Consider the following 25,412-nt stretch of genomic DNA (forward strand, 5'->3'; position numbering starts at 1 on the left):
TCTTTGCTTTAATAAAGCAACTGAGGTTTAAAGTGAAAATTGTCATTTAAATTGTTTATTTTAGATTTGTCCTCCATAGTTTTCCACTGTCTTTCCGGTTCTTTCATGTTCTTCTCTGAGTAACATGGTTGCTGGGTCTAACAAAAGCTTTTCCCTTCCAGAGACATTCCCAGCTGGGACACGTGACGTGAAACTCAATGCACATCAACTTTTGTTCTCCTCCTGGAGTTTGTTTTTGCCGGGAGAGGTCGCATGCTTTAACACAGCTAGTATGAGTAAAGCCTGTTTTATACTTCTGCGTCGAACTGCCGCCGTAGCTACGTCGTAGGCTGTATGTAGCGCGCGTACCCTTCGGCGTACCCTGACGTGCACCTCTCCAAAAATGTAACAACGCGTCAATTCTACGCGGACACAAGCGCTGTGATTGGTCTGCCAGAACCCCTCCCTCGGGGTTTCATGCTCCCCAGGTGCGCGTCAACGCGGACAACGACACAGAAGTATAAATTAAAACCAACACGTTGCCTACGGCGTATAGGCTCCGGCGTATGTCCGACGCAGAAGTATAATGAGGCCTTTAGAAGAGTCATTCTTGCGAAGTACAAGGACACAACCTTGCATCGGTCATGTAGGAACATCTAAAACTGTTAACAGCAACTGAGCTTTTGGAGAAACATCATCCAGCTCTTATAAATGCGTAAATGTGCTTTTGTTAGCGGGTGTTTTGGTTTCGAGCCGTCGAGGTGAGTCTCACACTTTATTACCGCAAGTCTATGGCGAGTGTTTAAGTTTATTTTTATTTATTTATTAACACCTACGTGTCAGATGTAGCCTAGCCTATGTAAGTCTCAGATGTTAAAGCGTAAATAATATTTATATATTTTCGCCTATTTTATGCATACGTTTCATTACCACGTAATTAACCGTGATTGTAATGTTTTAAGTAGGCCCATGTTGGGTTAACACTGTTAAGGATAGTTTGGTGAATTCTGTTTAGTAGGCTACCATAGATATATACACCACCTGCTTTGTAGTCATGAATCAAAATATTGTTGTTGCCAGCCGGTATTAGGCTTGTAGTAGCCTACAGTGTTGCCTACAGTGACACAAAATGGTCTATTTGGAACATAATGTGATGTTGTGTTTTTGAATGTCGTCATAATGTTTTGAAAGTCTTAAGGATGGTCTCAAGGAAAGTCCAAAATTGACAAGACCTGTAAAAACTGTAAAATCACTGTAGGCTACTATATGACTAGCTTATCGATACTCAAAATGCGGTCATCAGTATGAGTCAGCTTAGGTTTTGACACATTCATAGGTTAGCCTACTTATCATGAAAGATATATAATCAGTGATTATGTGGATTTCTCAAGCTCCGCTTTAGTAGAGCACTGAACACTGTATTTTTGTATGATTCGAATATGCACTTTAAAAGTTTTCATGCTAAAATGTTTATTTTTTTATTTTTTTATCATATCATATAATATTCGCATTGGAAAACTGCATGCACTTCCTCATGCTCCATTGTGAACTTTTGTGTGAGGGAAGTAAATTTAGTTTAGGGGTCAAGTTAGTAGCAGTGTACTGTCCTCATTTGTACACAATTATGTAAGGCAGCTGTAAAATATATTTGGCATCCCTTAAAACTAGCATTTGGAAGTGTGTGTCCCAGTTTTGCTTGTATTGCGTGGAGTATGTGGACCAAATGTCCCCTGATCATAAAACTTGAAATCAACAAAAAAAGCCAACAACGCCTATGAGGAAAATAACTTATTAAACATACTAAATAATGTCTCAAAGTTTAAAAGTGCAAAAAGGAGAGTGTTAAAGGATAGAAAAGTAATAAGCCTGTATAATAGAAAACAATGGAAAGTTCCTATGATATTGTGTGTGATTACTTATCCACCATTTGTACTTTACAGAATGCATTAATTATCTCTTATTGCTGTCAGAAAAATTGATGGCAATCATTACTAACTGGATTTTTCCCACCAGACTTTTCGTTTCTTCCCCACCAATATTTCAGCAGTGGCTCTGAGGCCTGTTAAGAGGATTAGTCTCAGGGAAAGGGAAGTAACTTAACTGATTTTGAGCAGAACATGCGTCACTTGAAAAAAATTTCAGAGTTGTGCAGTGACTGCCATTGGATTAGTTTGGCAAGAGAACGTTTTGATCCGTTTATTTTTTATTTTTTTTACATGACACCAAGCAGTCGTGTTTACTTTAAGCTGCGGTTTGCCGGAATTGCTTATGCGACCACTGAGCTTTACTCAAATGCTGAGGTGTCAGCCGTGACTGCGGTGTCTTCATTATGGTAATTCTGTGTACTATGATTTGTCTGCATAATTTTTGTGCCTGCTGACAGTATTGAGAGTTGTTATACTGATTTCATTGAATGTGGTGGGTATGTGATTAAATAGCTTGACAGCTTTGAAATAAATGCAATGTTCTCCCGTGGTCAGCCGATCAGAGCAATGAATGTTAAGTTGGAGAGATAATGAGGTAATGAAATATCAGATTTAGTTTAACCACAGAATGTTGAAAACAAGCCAAAAACTCACACAGTGTGATATTGTAGTGTTTTTTTTTTTTTTTTTTTTTTGCTGTCAAAGTACATAATTTTTTTTAACTTAAATTTCCTTGCTTGTTGCTTCCTTTACTTTTCAACTTGTTTATATTAATTTATTATACACTATTGTTCAAAAGTTTGGGGTCAGTAATTATTATTTTTTTAATAGTCATTTATAAGACATTTATAATGCTTCAAAAGATTTCTATTTCAAATAAACCCTGCTCGTTTTTTTTTTTGGAAAACAAAATAGATCTATTTCAGTTTCCACAAAAATATGAAGCAGCACAATGTTTTCAACATTGATAATAAGAAAAGTTTCTAAAGCACCAAATCAGTATACTTGAATGATTTCTGAAGGATCATGTCACGTGACACTGCAGACTCGAGTAATGGCTGCTGAAAAATGTTATTTTTAGTTATATATTTTTTTACAATATTACTATTTTACTGTATTTTGATCAAATATATGCAGCCTTTGTGAGGATAAGAGACTTCTTTCCTACTGACCCCAAACTTTTGTATGCACACTGAATATTTTTTGCCTAGTTTACATTTTTTGGGCCAATTGGAGGTTCAAACACAGAGCAAACCTCAGATATTTGAAACACTGAGACCCATTGGGACTAGTGCTGTTTTGAAGCAGATAATGCTGACAAGAAAATCTTCCCATCACGAAAACAACCAAAAAAAAAAAGAACTCACTCACATTCCAGTCTTGCCCAATTTTGCCTGGCTGTGCAACTGAAAATGTGGTGAAAAAAAAAATCACAAATCACAGTTTTTGTGTTTTCTCTTTATGTTCTGTAGGAATAGGGAAATAATGGAAGAATACATGATGAAAGAGATCCTGGAAGCGATACATTAGAGTAAGCCACACAGGTTAGGTAAGGGGAGCTGGCTTCACATGTCTGCTGCTTAAGTGTGATTTATTTGAACAAGATCTAATGGTTTATCTGTCTTTTCCACTGAAGCGAGACTGTAGTCAGCACATGCAGACCTCATTTTCTCTTAAAGGAATGTTTCAGCTTCAATACAGATAAGCTCAACCAGCAGATTTTGTGGCATAATGTCAATTACCACAGAAAATGATTTGGACTTGCCACTTAAAGCATACTTGCACCAGCCAGAAGCAATCTAAACACCCGGTGGCAGGTGAAGCTGATGAACTAGCAACAACACCTACAGATGTTACAACTGTACAGCTCAGATAACACTTTTTATGAGAGAATTTAGTTCTTTAACAAACATTTTAGGTTCACAATCTGTTAAATTCTATTGTAAGTGCCTTACTATAAGTTATTTACTTACTTTTTTTATAGTTATGGATATTATTCATCAAATGATGTATTGAACTTGTATTGAAACTTTAAACAAATTTGCATAGAGGAACACTAAGCTTTTTTTCAGTGACAAGCACAATATATTTATAGAAATGTTTACGTATATCTTCATTTTAACTGGCATACATCCTCATACCTCATAGTTTGGATGATGTTATGTGGCTGGAATCCAGCTTTAGCAATGAAACTTGTTTGGTTTCTTCAGTGTTGCTATTTTGGTATTTAAAAAACTTTCAAACAGGTGTTTGTTGTCTTGGATGGGAGGGGTTATGTTTTACAGAAATCAAAGTGATAAATGTAAACCTATATGGGCTGAATAAAAGATTGTATTTGCACTCAAAACCCCTCCTTATCATGATAACCTGTTCTAGACCTTTTCTAAAGACATGAGAAAAGGATAATAATAGCTTGATGGGCAAGTTGCGGCAATTGTGTTTCTCTGTGGATGATCGTTCGGTATCCAGTCCAAGACTCCAGAAATGATATCAGTCAGGAAGCTACCAGTCTGCCAAGAGCCTTTCCCACGGAATCACCTCACGCTTTACACTGCACTGTCTGAATGAGAGGCCTCTTTGTGTCTGACACAGAAACCTAGAAATGGAGATACTGAGTAAAAGCGAGAGAAAGGTTAAGTTCTGAGGAGTTGGAAACTTTTATAGTAGATCAAAAGCTGCATTCAGATTCAGGGCACCAGAGGAAAGGAAACTTGATGAAACCGAATGGAAGATGTGCACTAAGCGCTTAAATGCAAGAACAGCCCAATATATACGAGTCTGGAATTTGTCAGCACATGTATAAATCGTTGTTTGATCCTCATTTTGTCTGGTTATTGCTCTGGGACATGCTTTGTGGGGTGGAGTTGGCCACATCCTGTAGAGCACTGGCCTCTGCCTGCTCCCTTCGAGTGAGTGTTTATGTGGTTCTCCTGTCTGTGTGCCTGGGGATCTGGGAAAGGTATCACGCCCATCCCATGTTATGAGCAGGCCTAGATATGGTTAAGATAAAACTTTCAGGAAGGAATCAGATCTAAATGGTCATCTTTTAGCCTTCTCTTATGCAGTCTGACCAGTAGCATTCAGATGGATTGGGTTTGTTGGTCTGTGCTGCAGACTGCGGTAACGAGAGGCTATTTTGAGTGTGTTTTCTCACTGTTTTCCCTGCTTTTGCAGCTGTTCCTGTTAATGTCATTTTTCTGAGTCACTCCTCAATCCTTTCAGACAGCAGCAGGAGACTAAGCTACAAAAGCACTTTAACTTGAATTTAACTGTCAATCAGATTTAGGGTCTTCAGGTTTTTTTGTTATTTTTAAGTTTGTGCATTCTGAAACTGCATCAACGCTTGCAAAAAAAGTGTAATTTACTTGTGTGACAGTCACTGTACTATGGAGATTAGACTCAAACACACAGGTGTTCCTGAGTGAATCAGTTTGTTTGAACGAATCGGTTGAATGAATCCACAGTCACTTGTTTCAATTGATTAGATGATTCAATGACTCGTCACTTGTTTAGGGTGCGTCTCAATCAAATCCCTAGTTTCCTAGGTCGTGAACCAGTATATAGTGTACAATAATTTAGGCACTGGTAAGGACCCTGGCTTTGGCTCACTACACATTGGACACTGATGACTCTATTTCCGGCGACATGACAATGTCCTCATTATACAACAGCGGAACTGAAATCTTTATTATATTGTTTTAATGTTATTTAAAGAAGCATTTCAAAAGCAGCATTTCAGCCGTAAATAATGAATAAATATGAACTAGATTATGTTCATTAACTGCCTAGCAATGTATGTTTATGCTGACATATAATTAAGTAATGGTTTGTATTTTAAAAACATCTATCACGTGTATGTCTCATGTGATTTATGTTTCGAACTTTGGAAGTGACCATGCTCACTGGTTTTCATGGCACATTGTGGGACTTTTTAGGGAGCGAACGTTTCAGTGCACTGGAAGGATTTTGCGAATTAGACACCCCTTAAAATGACAGACTCCCTGATCAGTGCCCTGACTACTGAACTAGGGAGCTGATTGAGATGCACCATTACTGAATGATTCAGTGTATTTAAATGAATCAGTTGAGAAAATGATTCAATGACTCATCACTTGTTTCGTTTCTGAATGAATCCGTATCTTTGAACAAATCAATTGAGTAAATTGTATGCCTTGTCCAAATACCCACACTTGCGGTCTTGGCCACTTCAGAGCTCATGCACGTGACAGGAAGTAAGTGCGCAAGACTGTCCAATGGCCCTGTCCCAAATGGCGCACTTCATGAGGACTTTCGGTCTCGTGGACTTAAATTGCGCGTGCTCACTGAGTCTACGAGTCCGTAGGCCGTCCCATTCAGCATTTTAACTAGTTCAAATGGAACATTATGTATTATTATGTACAACTGTATACATAATTTAAATAAGCATGATGTAGGCTATCTATTGTCTAATGCCCAGGTGGCATGCATAATATCAAAATATAGAACTGTAAAATTAGGCTGTGTAGTTGACATGGAGATAAGACGTCGGAGCGCAAAAATGTGATTTCTCTTGTCCAACAACAACCAGACCGTTATTTCCGGTATGACGATCGAGTCTGTCCCAAAATACCTCTAAATGCACCCTCGTGGACTCGCGCCAAGGGCCCTATAGAGGTCTGCACTGCATGACGTCACCAAAGTGTGGACTCTGAGGAAGTCCACAAGTCCGGAGTGTGCCATTTGGGACAGGGCCATTGTCCAATGTCCAATGTCCAAAGTGCAGTGACCTTAATGCACACTAAACCCACACTATCAAGGCTAAGCGTATCCCATCATGCATTATGGTCGGGAACTCATGTGCCCCAAAATCGCAAGATGTCGAGGAAAACGTTCCACTGTAATTTAACCCTCTGGGCTTCTTCGGTCAAAAATGACCGAAAACTTGTACGTTTTTAATAAAAAAAATTTTTTGCTTAATCGGAATGGGATGACACTTGGTAAATTTCGTTGTATTAGCTATGTGAACACACCAAAAAATCATGGACATGATTCGGATATGTTAAAGGGTCGTAAAAAAAATAGTCACACTTGGCTTCCTCGCGGTCAAAATGACCGCCATAGGAAATGAATGGGAAATACGAAAAAATACGAAAACTCAGAGAAACTTTTGGTGGTACAAACTACAAATCAGCCACTGTGCAGAAAAAAAGTGCACAGCAATGAAGGGGTGACACTCTAAAACATCAAGAGACTAAATATATATATAATTTTGATTATGATTTTGCATATCTTTCTTATTTGTCATGGAATAACTCAGGAAGGAAATAAGGTAGGAGGAAAATTCTTTTTTAGTGAAGTCCCCCTACATGTTAGCTGCATCTGGATAAAAAAAAAAAAAATGTGGATAAAGGAATCAAAAGTTACAGCATTTGGAACAGAGATAGCCTTTTTGTACAGTCTTTGACGCCCCCTAACATGGGCAATTTTTTCTCCATGAAGAATATCTTGTCATAAAAGCAATAGATTATGTTAATTTTGGGCTCATTTTAATTGTAATAATATGCTGTAAAAAATGAAGTGCCATTTTCAATGATCTGTGAATGTTTCATGAGCTGTATGATGTTTTTGACACATTGCAGTACATTATTTTATAGATTATGAAAAAAAGAAATTCTATTTATCAGCAAATAACTCAGCAATACTTAAGATTTTTTCAAAGTGGATACATTCACTGTAAAGTTCAGACTCTAAGCTTTCAAATGACATCAACTTTGTGTTAATCAAGTCAACATTTTTGAAAAATATGGTAATTAATATTTTCGCAGCTAGATGGCGCCTGCTGGCGGTACACTCGGTTTTAGAGGGATTACTCAGCACTCGTTAGGAGTTAATAAATGTGATTAGATGCATTAAAAAGCTGAGATCCTAAGCTTTAAAATGATATATATTTTGTGTTGTTCCATTCAGTGGTTGCTTAGTAATTAGATTTTTTTCTTTCCGAATGGGAATAAAAAAAATAAATAAAAAAAAAGCTATAGGCAGCCTATAGGCGGTTACAGGACATTACACACATTTATATATTTTTAAAGCCACTAGATGGCGCTCTTCTCACTTGAATTTTTTTTTGTTTTTTTGCCTGCACTCTATTTTGATGTGAAATGTTCCATTTATTAAAAAATATATATATATATATTTTAATTCTAATGGAAAAAATAGCTCATAAAAATTATATAATTAATGCAAAGTATCATAAAAATCTAAAAAAATTCTAAATAATAATAAAAAAATATTATTAAACAAAAATATATTTCATTGGTTTTCCTGGGGAAAAAAAAAGTTAAATTTTAAGGCTTCCGTCTTTTTTGACCCATTTACGAAGAAGCCCAGAGGGTTAAATTAATTATATGCATCTAATTAATTTAACCCTCTGGGCTTCTTCGTAAATGGGTTACACTTAGCTTCCTTCCGGTCAAAAATGACTAGATTTGGTAGTAAAAATATAAAGTGTTGCACATTTTATTGGTGCAAAGATGAGTATGGTATGTTTAGGCCTATTTTTTACAACATTTGCAACTGTTTTTATCACTTAATTAGAAGCACCACAATTTTAAATTTGTTTCTTTTGTTAGCTACATAGCGACTACTGAACAAACATGTAGAAGTTTATTTTAAAATGCAGAGTATTGAAAATATAATAAATATATGCTCTGTAAACCCTTGCATTTTTTGCAAGACTATAAGTGTGTCCCATTGAGTAATCAAAAGTTCTACACACACTTGCAGTCTTCACGCCTGCTTGAACACTTGGGCCAAATAGAGGAAATATGTCATGCAAGTAGACAAGTGGTCAAGTGCAAAGACCGCAAGTGTGGGTATTTGGACAAGGCAATTCAATCAATCGGAATGAATCAGTGCGTTTGAACTAATCAGTTGTGTAAATGATTCAATGACGCCATCGACTGACGTATTAATGTAACTTGCAGAATGTGTCACTAAAAATCCCCATCACTAATGCACACACTAACAGTCTGTCTGGGACACGCAACACAGACAAGTGGAATGATACAGATATAGTGTTTGGCAGTTTAAATTGGCTATTCTGTTTTCACAATTGCCATGTAACTACTAAATAACTAACCATAGTGACAGCAAATAAAGTAAATATCAAAGATGGTGTCGGCATAACAACAGAAAAGTCTTATCACAACAAGCGAATCTAATCGGGGCGCGAGTTTATCCCTCATATGTTATTAAAAGTGGCTTTACATGAGTGTACAGCACAACATTGGGCATTTGGGTTGTAAACAGACCACAAAACCGATTAGAGATGCCCTGATGGAGGAAAGACTGGATCTAAATCTTCGGATCACAGCTTGTATCTCCGTCTCTGTAAGTTATGTAAGCACCACTTGAAAAGACGAGTGGGTTGCGTTGCATGTATAATATGTTGTTGTTTCTAAAGCAGGGATGTCTGTAGTGTGCTGTGTTTTTAACTGTTGTAGTCTCAAGGCTGCTGTCCCCCTACCTCGGCCGGGGAGAGCTCTCTACAGGCTCTGAGCCAAGCTGGATTTACTCCAGCTGGGTTTTTGTGAGGTGGAGGGCCATGTAGCAGCAGGGTCCTAACACAGTGCCAGATGACTTTATTATCCAATAGAAACAGTCTCTATTCCCTCTCCCTTCCCCTTCTCACACACTGTCTAACCACTGCATCAGACTTGACGGTGATTTATTAGTATAATGCTTTGAATGTGTGTGTGTGAGTTGTGGTGTAATTTATCCTAGTTACGGTCTCTCTACCATAAGTTGTAAATGTTCAATATGCCAACAATTAAGTTGGTTCTAAAATTCACTCCCAAGAATATGGGGACTTCAGGGAAATTAAATAATTTAGAGTAATGATTATTTAAATAATTTTAGGGTGATTTATAGACTCTCAGCACTCTGTACTGCATGGGTACATTTTATAGTTGACTTTTGTTTAGACTTTCATTTGTTTGCTGTTAAATATTACTCACAAGATCACTTCAATACAGACATGAACTATACAAACTGCACGTCTGATGTCATTAGTTGTGAATCACACTTTGAGTCTAAACCAACACATTTCCAGTTCAACAGGACTGGAAAGACTGCATCTTTCAGCAACACGCTGTGACTTCCTCTGTCAGTTACATTAACAGGAATGGGTTGCTCAATTGCTTAATGATTATATAGATGCACTTTGATTGCAAAGCAACACCGTATTTTATTCTTGACACCAATTGCTAAAATGTGGAGAAATAATGTGGAAGTAGGATAGCCTATTAATCATCAATAGAAGATCCAGCTGATATTTTACAAATGATGAGAGTAAGATAAGTTGGTGAATATTGTACTTTTTCTGGATCCCTAACAAGAAAGCAATGCTTTTGTGCAACTTGCATGCAAAGTTAGCCAATCAGAGAGCGTTTACATCAGTGTTAAAGGAACAGTAGACCAGAGAGAGAGAGAGAGAGAGAAATTTACATCTGTTTTTTTGGTGCACAAAACTTTGACTAACATTATACCTTAAGGTATAACATGTATCGTGTCCCTTTTATGTTTTTTTTTTTTTTTTAAAGACATTACTAATTCAGCAAGACTGCATTAAATACTGTATATCATAAAGTGACAGTAAAGACATTTTTAATTACAGAAGATTTCTAATGTTTCATGATGTTGTTTTGGCCTAAAAACTGTTCACTGTCAAGCTTACTCTAAAATATTAAGTTCCTGTTTACATCAGCCCAGATAAGAATACCAGAAATACCATACCAGAGAATAACAGAGTTTTCTTGCTCAAAATTTTTGTTCTATTTGTTCTCTTTGTTTATATCTCAGCCCCCTTAATTGCTTGCAAGCTCCATTTCCTGTCAGGCCCTGCCCGGTCTCGCCAGACTACAGAAAATCCTCTCTGCTTCCACGCACCTGTTAAATGTGCAGGACACAGAGACGCTCTGTGCCCCGTAGTTCAGATGTGCCTTTGTGTGGGTCCGAACAGCCCAGCTGAGCAGACTCCTACATCAACACACACATTAAGGAATTAAACAAAATAAGGATTAAAAGTAATTTAAGCTAATAAAGAAAAACAAATACACAGTTTGTGCATTTATATATATATACACACACACTATCTCACAAAAGTGAGTACACCCCTCACATTTCAGCAAACATTTTAATATATCTTCTCAAGGGACAATACTATAGAAATGAAACTTGCATATATTTTAGAGTAGTGAATGTGCTGCGTGTATAGCAGTATATATTTACTGTCCTCTGAAAAAAACTCAACATACAGCCATTATTGTCAAAATAGCTGGCAACAAGTGAGTACACCCTAAAGTGATAATAGCTGTATGTCATTTAACCATGCAAAGCCACATGTCCTATTCATTTTCATTTTTTTGTCTGCTTGACAGGACCATACAAATTTGTGTATCTTGTATTAGAGCAGTTCAAATTTGTGCTTTGAGTACAATTCTCTCATACTGACCACTGGATGTTCAACATGGCAGCTCATGGCAAAGAACTCTCTAAGGATTTAAGAATTAGAATTGTTGCTCTCCACAAAGATGGCCAAGGTTAAAAGAAGATTGGTAACACCCTGAAACTGAGTTACAATACAGGCCAGGATTAGGGCTGGGCGTTTAATCGAAAAGTAATCGAAATCGACATTCAGAACCTATAATCGATCAATTTTTCCCAGGTCGATTATTTCGATTACTTTCCCTTTAAAACACTACCGCATGTGGAGTCACGTGACCCCGCTCCCTTACAGTACGTTATTCCGCCGACATGTCGAGCATGGAGAGCTTAATCACTGAGACAACTGAGCAACAACAAAAAAAACGCAGTCTCTGTCATTTGGAGACATTTTGGCTTCAGTAAGGATGACATCGAACAAAATGAAGTCAGATGTAGACACTGTAGAAAAACAGTTTCGACGTCCAAAGGTAACACCACCAATTTGTTCCAGCACTTGGAGCACAATCACGTTACTGATTATGAACAGTGAGTGCATGGCTCAAAAAAATCAAAAAGAGACTGACAAGCGCCCAGCAACAAGTGCCTCCGCAAAGCAGATGTCTTTAACACAAGCGTTCACAAATGCCACACAGTATGAGAAGAGTTCAAGAAGATGGAAAGAAATAACTGACAATGTGTGCTTTAATTTAAGTTGTTTAACATTGATGTTCAATAAATAATCATAGTAGATAGTGTGTGTTTCCTTCAATTATTTTAAAATCAAGTAATGCACCCTTCATTCAAAAATCTCTCACTTGTAATATGTGAGCATATTTACTGTAAAAAACTTGTCAGTGAACCATGAGGGCAAAAAAATAAAAAATAAATAAAATAATCACTCATTAATCGTAATCGAGTTAAAATGTTCAATTAATCGAGATTTTGATTTTAGGCCAAATCGCCCAGCCCTAGCCAGGATCATACAGAGGTTTTCCAAGACGGGTTCCAATTGGAACAGACCTCGCAAGGGTCAATCAAAGAAGTCGAGTCCTCATGCTGTGCGTCAGGTGCAGAAGCTGGCTTCAAAAAACAGACGCATGAGTGCTGCCAGCATTGCTTTAGACTAGAGGTTGCAGAAGCGGAAGGTCAGCTTGTCAGTGCTCAGACAATACACAGTCGGTTTGCATGGCCGTCGTCCCAGAAGGAAGCCTCTTCTGAAGCTGGCTCACAAGAAAGCCCGCAAACAGTTTGCTGAAAGCAACCTGTCCAAGAGCATGACTTACTGGAACCATGTCCTGTGGTCTGATGAGACTAAGATAAACTTGTTTGGCTCAGATGGTGTCCAGAATGTGTGGTGACACCCTGGTAAGGGGTACCAAGAAAATTGTGTCTTGCCTACAGTCAAGCATCATGGTCTGGTACTTGGGAGCTGCGCTTCATTGAGGGAAACATGGATTCCAGCATGTACTGTGACATTCTGAAGCAGACCATGATACCCTCCCTTCAGAAACTGTGTCGAAACGGCATGGTAACGACCCCAAACACACCGCCAAGATGACAACTGCCTTGCTGAGGAAGCTGAAGGTGAAGGTGATGGAGTGGCCAAGTACGTCTCCAAACCTGAACCCTATTGAGCACCACTGGGGCGTCCTCAAGTGGAAGGTGGAGAAGCGCCATGTGTCTAACAGCTAGCAGCTCCGTGATGTCATTATGTCATTACTGTGCAGCTCTGGTGAACTCCATGCCTAGGAAGATTAAGGCAGTGCTAGGTTAATGGTGCTCACACAAAATATTGACACTTAGGGTGTACTCACTTTTGTTGCCAGCTATTTTGACAATAATGGCTGTATGAGTTATTTTCAGAGGACAGTAAATATATGCTGCTATACAAGCAGCACATTCACTACTCTATATCCAAGTTTAATTTCTGTAGTATTGTCTCTTGAGAAGATATATTAAAATGTTTTCTGAAATGTGAGGGGTACTCACTTTACTGTATATGTACAGTGCTGGGTAGTAGTTTTTTTTTTATCAACCCTGCAGTTCCTGATATAATGTAATGTTTAGTGCACTTCATGTTGTTGATAACAATTTTTTCATATATATATTTTTCTTTCTCTTTGCATTTTTTTTTTTATCAAAATGGGACAAAATCAAAACTATTTAAATCAATGTTATAAACAAGTTAGGTCAAAAGTAACTAACAACAAATTTGTATCATGTAATTTGTATTCAGTGATGGACTACAATTTCTAATTAATCTACCCAGCACTACACACACACACACACACAAAACTGGAGTGTTGAACCTTTTGTACAATTGTATAGGCCGCCCAGCACACTATAGCAAATGACCCTGTTTGGTTGGAAACAGGATAAGAGTTAGCCTTTAGTCTAGTGTTGTTTGCAGATGTTGACATTTTAGATGCACTAACAAAGGCTGTTCCTTTCAACTGTAATTTTCTGTGTATCCCAGTGCCGTGACATCTCTATTGAGATGACAGTGGGTGAGGGAGATAAATGACCAATTGAACTCTCTCTCTCTCTCTCTCTCTCTCTCTCTCTCTCTCTCTGCGTGTCTGTGCTCCACAGTGGCCAGTTAATAACTTTGCCTGTGTTTATTCTGCCCGTGCTGGCAGTCCGAGGGGTTTCCTGTTTACTCACCGAGTCGTATGTGAGTGCGTCTTGTTGAGTCTTTCAAAAACAGATACAGGCACAAAAACGGGATAATGCAAGGTAAATAACAGCTTGCTTTCTCTGGTTGACATACTGAGCAGGGGTCAAAAAGGGCTTGCTTGAATTCATAGGGCAATTGAGAGAGAGTTTCGATCCAGATGATGGAACTGTCACTTTTGTGGTTTCATAAAATATGACAATGTTTTCCAGCAAATGTGCATATGTTTATTGATATATCTGTGGACAGTGACTATATAATGTTGGCAGCGCAAGCAGAATTTTTTTTTTTTATTGTTGAGCCCTGCTGAGGAAAGATGAATGTGTGTTGTGATGGCTCATTACAGCAACAACATGAGGTGAAGCCTCTTCACAGAGAGGAGTAGATTAACATGACAAACTCAATCCATATCTGTCAACACGGGAACAACACTTCACAGCAAATACCTGGAACTGACTCAGACTTCTCTTCCAGTATTTAGGGGTAGGGTTGCAAAATTATGGGAATTTTCAAAGATGGAAACTTTCCATGGGAATTAATGGGAATTTAAGGGAATTAACAGGAATTTATGGGAATAAACGGGAATAAACTGGGAATTTTCAAATTTGAAGGTTGGCTCTTCATAGGGAACTTAAATATAGTTGAGGAAAGTATATTTTAGCATAATCTTGACTAAAACAAACAGATGCCATTCAAATACACTTGAATATCCATGCCATTCCTCAATCACATGCACATAGCACACTGCTTACTGCATGGCTATTGAGACCACACCCCCTACTGGCACTGTGCATGCCTCCATCACATGTACAGAAGCCCAAAGCACAAGACTATTGAAGGCACACATTTTAGCCTGTGGACTAAACAAAGTGAAGTAAGTTTTGATGATATTATGGGGAAATATATTTATTAAATGTTTAAATTGCAAATATCACATACAAATGTATTAATTTAGTAGATAGCAAGCTGATAAGTTAGATGCTAAATAAGCTAGCATAACTTTATTTACCACATAAGTAGGGCTGGGCGGTATGGCGGTATATATCGTTACCGCGAAAGAAAATGTCAACCGTAACAGATTTTTTTATTCCGTGTTTACCGCAACATGTAAATAAGTAGGCGTGGTTAACTCGCGTGCAGCGTGCGTGAGACTGAGACACTGATATTTGTCAAAGAAACATGAAGAAAGACCAAAAGGATCCACAAAAGGAATTACGTTTAGAGCAGTGCAGCACACTGAAAGTTTAGAGAGACGCACATGCTCGCAACGGGGCTTACTTGACAACAAGTTCATATATCAATATTCTAACGAATAGAAATAACCTTAAATAATGTATCTATCTGTCTCTTATGTGTACAGTTACTTTCAGAGTGGACGCGCAAGCGGTTGCCGTGGTAATGAATATTTCCAAAATTCCCCAGCTTAACTTCCCATGGAAATTTACCGGAAACTTTCCGGAAATTTACCGGAAATTTTCCGCCCCTTTGCAACCCTATTTAGGGGTTGTAGTACTGAATTGTGCTACAGTCTGAACTTATAAGCACTGCTGATAATTGGCTCTGGAGGACACAAGAGTCCATAGCAATATGTGTAGAAGAAAGCAAAGGTTTGGGAGGAGATGCTGCTTCTTTTCAAATCTTCTTGATGGTCACATCAAAGGCTTTGTGAGCTGAGCTCCAAATGTTTGCCACAGTTTCAGTGTCAGCACCCAGAAAGCAGCTTTGTGTTAGCTCAATACATAAATTCATCCAGCGAGAAAAGGCTTTGTGTTTTCTTTGTCGACAGTAAGAGTGGAGTCAGGTTGACACTGTGCAAGCAAGACTGTGCTGTCTGTGATGGAAAAGCTGTTGTACATAACTCAGACAGCTGTGCTGGATCAAAGCATTTCTGGGTGTTGGGTATCTGCAGCATCTGGAAGTGGGTCAGCGCTGGCTCTTGCTATAGCTCAATGACAATCTTATGCAGCAGTAGAGAGACGCTCACTCCTCGGGAACAAAGAGACCTGCAGAGGCAGTGTGGCTGTTTTTAATGGCTGTATTGTTTACGCTTTCTCTGGGAGGGTGCATTTATGTAGCTTACTTTTGAATTAAATTGAATGTTAAAGACGTTTCATAAATGTTTTGAAGTCAAAGAATTGTATGTTCTATGCAGTACAATACAAAAAGCTTCCTCTATAGTCACTCCAGCAAATTCATAGAAATTAAATTGTAAAATGGCTTGTTAATGTATGACCATTCATGTTCCATAATAATGGTTAAGTATTCAGGAACTTTCCAATCTGATTGAATGAGTTTTGTCAATTACAGGTGAGACTGTTTACATGTTGAAGTCTGAAAGGTACAGTTACAAAAAGCTTGCTTTAATTTTAACACTGACTGTAACAACCAGGGGGAAACAGGATTTTCTACCAGTGATATGTCTCTCCACTTTATGAATACATTTTTTCCAAAGTTTTTACCCTGGCTGACTGTATACAATACCACTCAAAAAACTGGGTTCTGTAAGATAGCCTATTCTTTTAATGTTTTTGAAAGAAGTCTTTTATGCTTACCAAGGCTGCATTTATTATAAAAAATAAATAAAATAAAACACTGTAAAACTGTGATATTATAACATTTTCTGTAATTAGTACTTTAATTAAAAATTAAGTTATTACTACACATTAAGTACTTTAAACCAGCCTTTATTAATTATTATTGCAGAGATGGGGTTTAGGGCTGGGTCTGTGGGACTGTTTCTGGGGATTCACTTTTTATTTTACTTACTTTTTGTCTTCTGCATTCTCCTTACCATTGTCTCCTGTTCTTCCCTCAGACTCGTCCCCCAGAAACAGTCCCACGGACCCAGCCCCAAACCCAATCTCTTAAAAATGAATAAAGGCTGGTTTCTAAAGTACATCTTCCTGCCTCTATGTATTAATGCTCATGGGTAGCCTAAATGGGTTCCATTCAGACCTTAACATCAATTATTTTACTGTTATATGTCAACAAGATTCAACAAGACATTTTCACTTGGCTATACCCAATATTTAGATCTGTTGTGGTATTTATGCAAATTAGCACATATGTATTAGATTATGCACCGTTTGTCCATGTTAACAAACAATTTCAAAAAACTTGTAATACATTTTTTGTTTGTCTTGATGTAAGTAATCAACTCAGTCATTTTCGTGGTGATATCTAAAGGTTAAAATGTTGACCCTATTCACGTAAGAAAAATAATGAATAGGCGTATGAATAGGCTATATTTGGGTCTTTTTCGAAACTTTCCCCTAATGGGATTCTTCGGGACTTTTTTTTTCCTTACTCAGGACATATTGAGGAAACAAAATCAGTTGAGTTTGCTTCTGTTGCAGTTTGTTCAAGGTTGACCCCCATTTTGGCTTAAAATGACTGGACTATTAAGGAGGAGGATGAAAAAAACAGTTTTCATATTGCACTGCATTCTACAGTATGACTAAATTGTTTCCAAACTTTTGACCCTGACTGTACAGTATGTTGGCCTTGTGAAGAGTAATTTTCAGTGAGTAATTTACATTTACAGCTGTGATAAAGTGCATAAGAAAGCTTTATGTTCCTCCTCCTGCTCTCTTCCACCACCACCCTTTCTCATGGCTTGACCTTTGCCCTGGTTTTGTCTCCACCAGTCTCCCAGCTGATCCCTCTCCCTGTATTATGCCTGAAGCTGTTTTGAAATTTCTTTAGAAAAGTGGGTGAACAAAAGATTTAAACTCAGACTGTCATCTCTGTTTTCACTAATGCTGCATTCACACTTCCAACGACTTTGTCAGCAGTGGCTGGCGGTGAGGTCGCTAGTGGGCGTTCCCACTACAGGTTGCCTAGTAACGTTCGAATGACATTCACAGATGTTACTCCATGTTGTAGACAGTTTTCTTGCTGCTACAAACATTTTGGAAGGAAAAGTCTAAATTTAAATGGAATCAGTACATTAAATGCCTAATAATAAAGATGAATGAGAAACAGGAAGTGCTCTTTGCCATCAAGGCTATTTATCTGCAGCAAAAGGGCAAATTCCGGTCTATCTGGCATCACAAAACCATTCGGCTCGGAGTCAGCACATGTGAGTACCGCCGTATGTACAAGGAGACATATCATAAATTATAGGATAGTTGCTGACTGCTAAAATGAGCTTCTCCTTCATCTTGCCTCTGCACTGAAGAGTGACGGATCACGTGCGCTCCACTTATACCTCCTATTGGTTGTCGCTCTCGAAAGTCGCTCTTCATTTGCATTAGGTTGAACTGATCTCAACTTTGTCGCGTCGCCGGACACGCCCCATCCAGTCGCCAACGGTCGCTGTCGCTCGTGTCGCCGGAAATCATCCACTCTTCATTGAAATGAATGGGATCATGTCGCTTTGTTGCTTGTAGTGTGAATGCAGCTTAACAGTAATTCCATGATCTCTATGCAAATGTATAGTGCAATTTGTTATAGCTAAGGCTATTATTTGATACATTTATTACTTAAAAATATATACTTCAGAATCATAGAATTTAATTTATATTTATTTATCTGATTATTTATTTTATCTTATTATTAATAGTACTAAAATAATGTGTTGAATTGACAGCCCTAGCTGTAACATAGATATTATTGGCACATCCTTCTTATTATAGGAAACCTAGGACAAGATGTGTTTGAGGTTGTGACTGTGTGAATGTATAAAATAGTGTTGTGAAGGGTGTAGTTTTGGTTATTCCACAAGGCAGGAAATGAGGTGTAAGGGAAGAAGGCTTTTGATGAACTTTAGAGTGTGCATGAGGTGAATGTATGCCAGTCTCCTGCTCTACAAGTCTTGCATGCTCGTTTCTCTGGCCTATCCATGTGGAATGGGTTGAGATTTCCTCTTTCTGGGCTTCAAAATAAAGCATGTGTGTCTGTGATCCACAGAAACCCAGCCCGACACAGAAGAGCTGCTTACACCAAATCATGTCTGCAGAGATGATGATGCAGTCCTGCCTCATGGACCGGAGCAGCAGCTTTTTTAAGGTGAGGGGAGAGAGACATCCCCACTGTCCTCTGAGCTTCGCCTTGTTTGTCTGTGTGTGCCTGCCTGCATGCTCTTGATATGAATTTGCATGTACTGTATTTTATCATTACATGAGTTTCTCTAATTGAGCCTCCCTATATTAAAAAACTGGTTTTGCTTTATTTTGTCATTTAGACCCAGTTTACAACCGTGGTCTGTTGCATAAACTGCTTACTGGTCTTACAAGTTTTTTCTTAAAGACTAGTCATAACTATTTAAGTATGTTACATCGAATTTAGATCGGCCTAATACGATTGTGTAATTATTATTTTTAACCAACTGGTAGTTGGTAAGCCTAGTTCTTAAGAAACAGTCTTAACATAGTGGTTGTGTTTATGCAACTGGCCCCTGGTATTAAAGCTATAGTCACCAAAAAAAAAAAAAAAATTCCAAACCTGAATGACTTTTTGGTACAAAAAGCTTTTTGTCTGCACCATCAAAATGAATGGGGTCTGAAATAATGTTGTTTTGGACCCCATTGACTTTCATTGTATGGACAAAAAATATAGATTTTTCAAATATGTTTTTATGTTCCACGGACGATGGAATACAGGTCTGGGATGACGAGTGAATGATGAGAAAATTAAAATTTTTGGATACATTTTTCCTTTTTAAGTTCCATCTCAGGTGATCCCAATTAGTCAACACTAAATACAGTTATGGCGCTTTTCCACTGCGTGATACATCTCGGCTCGCTTTGCTTTGCCTCGGTTTGCTTTTCCACTGCAGTTAAGTACCGCTTCAAAGTGGGTGGGATTACAGACTGATTGTTATAGTTGCACCGCCACCTTGTCTACTGAACACGATACAGCCATTTCTTGTTTCAAGTTGCGTGCTGTGACGGTTAAAGCAAGTCGTTTAAAAAAGTTGTGTGAACAAATGATACTGCATTGGCTGTTGCTGACTATTTAAATCTAGTGGGTTTGGTGTCTCGTGTCACAACTCCAATGACGCTGGTAAGTGACGATTCTCTCTGAGTCTCTGACCAATCAGTGATCTGCAGTGTTTACACGTCACATTTTAGTGTCGGTACAGCTCGCTTGCAACCTCAACCGAGGTGGTACAAAATTTTTTACTAGGTAGGCTACTGTACACACAACAATGAACGTCATGACTGAACAGCACTATTGTTTACATCTTCCACAGTAATGTGTCAACCAGCAATAAATGACACACTGAAAACCACCATCACTGGATAAGTTTGCTTTCTGTAAGTGTCCTACTTTAGAGCCAGACAGAGCGCAGGTTAGTCAGGGCCTCTGGAGACCACGTGGAATGCTGTCCGTTCTCTGCCAGCACTAAAGCTGCCGAGCTTAAGAGGTTCTCAGAGGATGATAGATCCAGCTGTTATCTCTGCAAGCTATTCTTCCAACAAACGTAAAGCCTTTTTGTGTAAATGTTTATGTAATTGTTTCAGGGTGACCTTACTTCTCTTCCAGCATGTGTTGTGATCATTTCATGCAGGAGGAAGTTGTAGTTGCAGTTGCAAGCTTTGTTTCATGTAAACAATTAAATGCAGCCAAAGGCAAATAAATCAGGCTTTCGCTCTGACACTAATTGGCCTTGACGAATGCATGATAAGATTATGAACGTCAGTGAACACAAATTTATATTCCTCCTTGTTTCCTTAACAGAAAACTCTCCTGTAACATCTCTTCCCTGTCATCAATTTAGATGATACTTCAGTGGAATGTGGTGAGCGGATTGAATTTTACCTTCGTCATCTATTAAAGGAATACTTCAACGACAACAACAAAAAGACAATTCTGTCATTATTTACTCACCCTTATGTCGTTCCAAATGTGTACGACTTTCTTGGAGCACAGGTGAATTATTTTTTTTTTTTTCAGAATATAGAATATATGCCTGCCCTTTTTTTTAAATGAAATATGGCATTGAATACTGTCATATGGCAAAAGACTTGAAATACAAGCTATATTGAGTACTTTTATGATGTTAGAGATGCACAATATAAAAATTCTGGTAGATACTGATAAGTCAACAATTACCTTTATGCTATGGCCAATATCCAATACTTCAAATCATTAAAATGTTGTTATATTAACATAACCACTGCTAGGCTATATGATATAATTTACTTTAGTTTTTCATGGAAAAAATTATCCAAGATGTTCCTCAAAATTTTACGTTTTGTGTTTCATGGAATAAACATGTTGGAATGACGTGAGGGTGAGTAAAGGATCACTAAATGTTCATTTTTGAGCGAACAGTCCCTTTAATTGAATAACTCTGCTGCTGTCACTGAGTGTTTATATTTCGAACACTCCTTTCAGTGTTAGGATTGTGTTTGGCTGAAACAAGCGTGCTAGTAAAATGTCAGCACATAGTTTCCTAGAGACTTTCTTGGCTGCTTTGTATGCTATGAATGACTTTACCTCACGGCTGATTAAATAGAGGCACAGATGACTGCAGAATTTGGAAGAGCTCTTGATCTCACCAGTCTCCAGAACACCAGCCAGCACCTCACAGGCATCAGAGTTTCCTAACAAATGTCCAGCGGGTGAAATTGCACCTTTTTTTTCTGCTTCATCACCTCTTTTAATGGCTCATCACTAAAGCTAAAGTCATTCTCTGCCTCTGGATGAATTTATCAACACAAGCTGAATGATTTTTACATCAGATCTCTCTCTCTCTCTCTCTCTCTCTCTCTCTCTCTCTCTCTCTCTCTCTCTCTCTCTCTCTCTCTCTCTCTCTCCATCTCAGCAGGATTGTGTCTGTTTTCTCTATTAAGTGTAAATGATAGGTGGTCCTATTGTCTTCCTTCTGGCTGACATTAGCTTAGAGGAATTTTCTGTGTTCTTGTAAATCTTTTAAAAACGTATCTTCCGGTTTCCTCCATTGCTGCTCATTAGTATTGCACAATCTCATTGATATATGACTGGGGAAATTCCTTAGCAGGAAACCACTCTTTTTAGCTCTCTTTTATCAAATAAGTGCAAATTATATATATATTATACATATAAAAAAGTCAAATTAGTAATATTCGAAAATATTTTACAATTAAAATAAGTTTTCAACGCTGAATTTTCAGCAGCCATTTCTCCAGTCTTTAGTGTCTTCAGTACATTTTTTTTCTTGATAAATGTATTTTCTTTGATTCATTTTCATAATTTTGTCTTCGATAAATAGAAAGAACAGCATGTATTTGAAATAACAATGTAAAAGTTTTTACTGTTGCTTTTTATCAACTTATTTCACCCTCGCTAAATATATATTTCTTAAAAAAAAAAACTCTTACTAAACCCAAACATTTGAACAGTAGTGAATACTCTGCTATTTATGCCATGATGACAAGTGTGCTTAAACTCATGCATGCCTGTTCCTGAGTGTTTTTAAGATGATAAGCTTTGTTTTCGACTTTATTTCTTGTCTGACTCAGATAATGAGCCGTATCAAGCCATTGCAGTGAGCCCGTTTATTTTATGTTGGTTTGATAATTCTCGACCTTTCAAGTGTGTAGCCCATTCAGCAATAATCTACAGCAAGTAAGCGCTTTGGTATCACTGAAGTATATTTTACGTCTTTACGGAGTGCTTTTCTTGGCGGTGAGCTGGTTGGTGTGTAATTGTGGTTTGCTGACTAAGTCTGAGATGAAGTTAGAGAAATACCTCATGACTATAAGCGGAAAATGCTGGCTCAGATAAAAAAAAAGAAAAGAAACACAACCGAAAGTGTGGATGGGTCTTTACTTGTCTGGTTCATGGCCGATGGTTTACTGAAATCTTGACTGTCTCCTCACACGTATGAGTGTTAGTGTTAATGGGAATTTGTGCAGGCTAAAAAAAGTTCAAGAAATTAAAACAAAAAATTTATTAATTAAAAAAGGGAGAGAGAAAAAAATAACTGCCTGCCCCCTGCTGGCCATCAAGAGTAACTCAGATCTATGAAAAAATACAATGACAAAATAGCTTTTCCAAGTGCACTTACCCTTACTGACCTAAAATCACTGTGCTTCATGTCTGATCTAAGCAGGTAGAAATCAACTTGCCTTATACCACACAGAATACATTTTTCTTTCAATATTGTTTATTTTATTTGTGACTGATTATTCCTTTCATTATTCTAAAATGAAGCACTGAGCAGCAAAGGAAACTGCTGACTGCTGTTCAGTGCTTCATTTTAGAATAATGAAAGGAAAATTAACTGCACAGTTCTTTGATGTCTCTGTTTCTGAATTGTTCTCACTGTTAGTTGTTGAAAGGAATCAGACGCAGTTGCTGGTTTACTGGGAATCATTTCATGATGACTAATTCCAGAGACAGCCACTTCCCATTCATACAAAACATGCATGACACATGAGCACATATTCAGAATGTCTTCAGATTTTCTTGTCTTCGTGCTCATATGGTGTACGTGTGTGTGACTACAGCTGATTGACACATTCTCCTCGGAGATCTCAGAGCTAAAGCAGGAGATGGTTCAGCCAGCCAGAGAACCGGAAACAGAGATCTTACAGGGGTGAGTCCATCATTCATTACTGTCATCCTCCTCACTGGCATTAATGGGAGTTTTAGGTTACATTATATGCTGTTTTCTTTTGTATTTGTGCTCAATTGTACAGTGGGATCCAAAGGTCTGAGACCACATTGAAAAACTTGGAAATTTAAAACAGTTGCAAATAAACAGGTTTAATAAAACAAATGTTTAAATAAAACAAATATTTTAGGATTTTGAAAACTTAACAAACTCATGCCACTGGATATATAATAAACTCATGCAACTGGCTATTTTGAATAACAGACATCAGCTTTAAAATGTCTTGTGTCTTGCTGAGTCTTTTTGGACTGTGTAGGTTCATTGTGTTTGTTTTTGTACTTCCTATGTTCTCCACCAGGTGGAGCATGTCTTATTTTTACACTGTAGGACATGGTTTCGCAATACCACATTTCCATGAAATTAAAAGGAAGTGCATGAAACTAGTAGGAAAACAACTGAAGTGACAACTAAAACAAGCTTCTAATCTTTTTTTTTTTTTTTTTGGTATTGCTACTTATTGGTATTGCTATTTTATAATATATATATATATATATATATATATATATATATATATATATATATATATATATATATATATATATGCATTATTTTTACTTACTGTAGTCAGCTAAGTCACAGACCACTTGAAACACTTTACAGCTTGAGAGACAATGTCAGTAAGACTTTTCCAAACCCAGACTGACCTATCATACTGTTAAAAACAAAACTCAGATCTGCCACATGAAAACATTTGACAACCACTGCTTCAATGCAAGACCAAGTGTTGTTTTTATCTTGTGATGTTGTGAAATAAAGGTTTCTCTCTATTTATAATTAAAGGGTTAGTTCACCCAAAAATGAAAATTCTGTCAGTAATTACTCACCCTCATGTTGTTCCAACCCCGTAAGACCTTCGTTCATCTTCGGAACACAAATTAAGATATTTTTGATTAAATCTGAGAGCTGGATCACTCCTCCATAGGCTTCTAAGGCATTATAACTTGCTGGCCCAGAAAATGTATTAAAGACATCATTAATATAGTCCAAGTGACTCCAGTGGCTCAATCTTAAGTTTATAAAGCGACGAGAATACTTTTTGTGCGCAAAAAAAACGACTTTATTCCACTATTCATTTCCTTCTCTCTGGGCCTCGAGTCTTTTCACGTAGTATAACTGCGCAGCGCATCTGTGTTGTACGTCACACGTAGGCTCACTATTGGCCGACGCTGGTCATGTGTGTGATGCGTGTGAAAAAAAAAAAGTTGTATGGAATTGAAATGAAAGTTGTATACAACTTTTGGAAACCAAAGTTGTATGTTATTGTATGCATATCTTTTAGTCAACATTTAGTCTCATTAGCTTAGACTCACAGTCAGGCAGTTCTAAGATATAGGTTATAAACAACCGTTCAGAAGTTTGTTGGTTAGTAAGGTTTTTTTTATTTTTTATAAATAAAATAAAATGTTATTGTTGAAGGGATCTGCCACCTGAAAACATTTGACAACCACTGCTTCAATCAAGTGTTGTTTTTATCTTATGTTGTTGTGGAATATAAGTTTCTCTCTCTCTCTCATATCTGTAGTCTGGAAGGAGAGGTGAGTGGTCTGTTCCTGCAGTCTTCTGCCTGCGCTGGTACGCCTGGAGTGAGGGATTCTGGGTATGACTCTCTACGCAGACGCATGAGCATCCTAGACAGATTGATGCAGACACACTCTGTATGGTTGCTGCTGTCACTCAGCGATGAGGAAGCCAGACGCATTCTGCAGCCGCAGCCGGCAGGGGTAAAGACACTGTCTGCGCAGATGCGGCAGCCAACTTGCTCAAC

The 25,412-nt window shown here is 37.8% G+C and overlaps 1 protein-coding gene across 6 annotated transcripts in view; it reads left to right on the plus strand.

Moving 5' to 3' along the window:
* Window positions 1–98: 98 nt before the first annotated feature.
* The window catches only part of rin2a (Ras and Rab interactor 2a), a 41,416-nt gene continuing 16,102 nt past the window's right edge, over window positions 99–25,412 (plus strand). For 2 of the 6 annotated variants that reach the window (XM_084391127.1, XM_084391123.1), the window contains exons 1-5: window positions 99–275; window positions 571–740; window positions 18,952–19,050; window positions 23,481–23,569; window positions 25,170–25,368. In XM_084391127.1, the coding sequence (XP_084247253.1) occupies window positions 18,991–19,050; window positions 23,481–23,569; window positions 25,170–25,368 (348 nt within the window). In that variant the 5' untranslated portion in view covers window positions 99–275; window positions 571–740; window positions 18,952–18,990. Of the gene's footprint in view, window positions 276–315; window positions 741–3,376; window positions 3,454–18,951; window positions 19,051–20,724; window positions 20,786–23,480; window positions 23,570–25,169; window positions 25,369–25,412 lie in introns of those variants that run through there. The other 4 variants (XM_084391125.1, XM_084391126.1, XM_084391124.1 and 1 more) reach the window with 4 other exon arrangements.

This window comes from Rutilus rutilus, assembly GCF_951802725.1.
Source record: "Rutilus rutilus genome assembly, chromosome: 20".
NCBI lineage: Eukaryota > Metazoa > Chordata > Actinopteri > Cypriniformes > Leuciscidae > Rutilus > Rutilus rutilus.